The sequence below is a fragment of the Babylonia areolata genome, chromosome 30 (assembly GCF_041734735.1).
Source record: "Babylonia areolata isolate BAREFJ2019XMU chromosome 30, ASM4173473v1, whole genome shotgun sequence".
In the NCBI taxonomy this organism is placed as follows: Eukaryota; Metazoa; Mollusca; class Gastropoda; order Neogastropoda; family Buccinidae; genus Babylonia; species Babylonia areolata.
This window is the reverse complement of record NC_134905.1, coordinates 14339961-14342460: the sequence shown is the minus strand read 5'-3', so window position 1 is coordinate 14342460 and position 2500 is coordinate 14339961. Positions and strand designations below refer to the sequence as shown.

Here is a 2500-nt window from a genome sequence, read left to right as displayed (position 1 = left end):
CTCACCTCGACTTGTCCAGAAGCAATCAGACAAGGGAAGGCATTCACCTTGACTCGTCCGGAAGTGATCAAACAAGGGAAGACACTCACCTCGATTTGTCCAGAAGTGAGGGGAAGGCACTCACCTCGACTCATCCGGAAGCAATCAGACAGCAAGGGAAGGCACTCACCTTGATTCGGCCGGAAGCGATCAGCTTGCTCCTGGGCCGGTAGAGCACCATGTAGGGGATGAAGGAGAACAGGTCGTACACCAGCGACAGGGCCTTCAGGAACCCCACCAGGGCTTGAACCGCAAGTTCTGACATCTTGGCCGATGATTGACCGCTGGGAGTCCGCGTCCACGAGACTGGGTTCTAGGCTGGATGGATATGGAAAGGCTTTGATGATGAAAGACCGCTACTTTCTCTTTCCCTTTGATTTGATCGCGGATCTAGATATGCAAAGGTTCTGACGATGAAAGACTGTGAAACAAACGAATGTGATGATGTGGTTAGTTCTTTCCAATGACAACTGCTGCCCAATGTCCGCATAAATCACAACCGGTGACTACCTTCACGGATGTTAATGTTGATAATTCAAAATGTCAGATCTGTTCATGGACAAGTGCCACCACTCTTGGCCTCTTCTCACAGTGACTCAGAATCTTGAAAACAAAGGTCAGTAGTTGTGAACAGCAACTTCAAAAGTCGACGACAGTTGTTGACAGATTCTACAAACACACTTTAACGGACGACAATAGCTGTCGACAGATTCTACAAACACCAGAACACTGTCACAACACTTGCAACAAAAACTGTTCAGGTCAGCGTAAACAACCTGCTTTTTACCTCAATGGGAACAGTTCCCTCAATTACAAAATACTGGCCATAAAACAAAAACAAACAAACAAAAAAAATGACACAGACTTATCTCACTTCAGCCTGTCCCTGTGCACAAAATTCACTCTTGGAAATTAATCCCTGCATCTAAAAAATTCCCCTTCAACACTCACAACTCAAATTTTCCCCGTCACTCACAACAACTAAGCAACGCAGAGACAACCCTTACACTGCTGTTACCGTGTAAAACGAACAAAAGAAAAAAAATAAATCCCTGATTCAAAATCCTTCACAGACAAAAAAAAAAAAAAAAATCCAAAACAACTGGAAGAATCGGAAAAGCAGATGAAGGTTTCTCCTTTCTGGTCGTGCCGTCCTCCTCTGTTGCAGTCTATTTTAAGAACAGCTCACACACGTCCCAGTTCTGAACCTTACAGTGCAGGCAGGATGCGCTCACCTGTAACAAAGAGCACACCAACTTCCAGAAAAAAAAAAATTGCAAAAATTAAAATAATGCACAAAAGTATGTAAAAGAACTGAAGAAAAATGAATGGAGAATGCAATTATCACTGACAGGATGAGACAACTTCCAATCATGGGAAGATTACTAAGATTTTTAGAATGAAAACAAAAACACAAAATATCAGGGGAAAAAAAACGAGAGAAAAAAAAAGAAGACAAAATTCAAGTATCTCACTATCTCAGTATCTGTTATTTGTATTTGGTGGTGTGGCTGCCCTGCGGTAAAGAGTCTGCCTCAAAAGCAAGTGACTTTGAGCGCACTGGTTTGATTCCACCACTTACCAGTATTTTCTCCCCCTCCATGAAACCTTGAGTGGTGGTCTGGATGCTAGTCATTTGGAAGAGATGATAAACATCCACACTGATAGGGAAACATACACACCTGCACAGTGGCAGGCAGAATTGCCAGGAGAAAAAAAACAAACAAACCCATAACCCGTAGCACTCTCATTGTAGTACTCCCTGTAGTGTAAAGAGCAGCATGAATTTCACACAGATTAAATCTGCTGTGCCAAAAACAGTCATACAACAAAAAAAACACAACCCCGAATGATAACCATTATGTTGTTGCGAGGTTCAAACCCATGCACAGAATTCTCCTTTCACCTGTGCATAGCAACACACACACACACACACACACACACACACAGCAAATCATGTCATGTTGCTTTTAGCCCAGCCAAACACAAAGGGCCCATTACAGAGCTGATCTGATCATGAACTAACACTGCAGCAGTTATTAACATCACCCATACATTTGCATTTTCCCAGCAGCACGCACTCTCAGTATATTGCTGCGAAAGGGGAAAATAAACAATGTATGTGTATGTGTGTGTGTGTGTGTGTGTGTGTGTGTGTGTGTGTGGTATAATAGTATTAATACACACACACACACACACACACACACACACACTTACAGTTAAAATGCAGACTGATGCTCCCACCTCCAAATAAAAAGATGTACATATATATACATACATTCAGTAAGTAAAACCATACACGTACAAGTGAGCGCATACACAAACAGGCAAACACACTCACTCTCACACACACTTAAGTTTCACCCACAGTAGAAGTCCAAGAAGCACATTAGTCAATAAGTCACAGAACAAAAGAGGATGTCCTTTGAGAGACTTCAAAACTGACTTGGGGGGTATCCAT

General features: G+C 42.5%; 1 protein-coding gene across 10 annotated transcripts in view; it reads right to left on the bottom strand.

Annotated features, from left to right (window-relative positions):
• Window positions 1-2500, bottom strand: part of LOC143275672 (long-chain-fatty-acid--CoA ligase 4-like) — a 93425-nt gene that overhangs the window by 50808 nt on the left and 40117 nt on the right. For 5 of the 10 annotated variants that reach the window (XR_013053458.1, XM_076579953.1, XM_076579956.1 and 2 more), the window contains one exon: window positions 170-1274. Coding sequence is in view for 9 of the 10 variants with exons in the window: in XM_076579953.1 (XP_076436068.1) it covers window positions 170-304 (135 nt within the window). In the remaining variant the exon portion in view is untranslated. Of the gene's footprint in view, window positions 1-169; window positions 1275-2500 lie in introns of those variants that run through there. The other 5 variants (XM_076579961.1, XM_076579960.1, XM_076579954.1 and 2 more) reach the window with 4 other exon arrangements.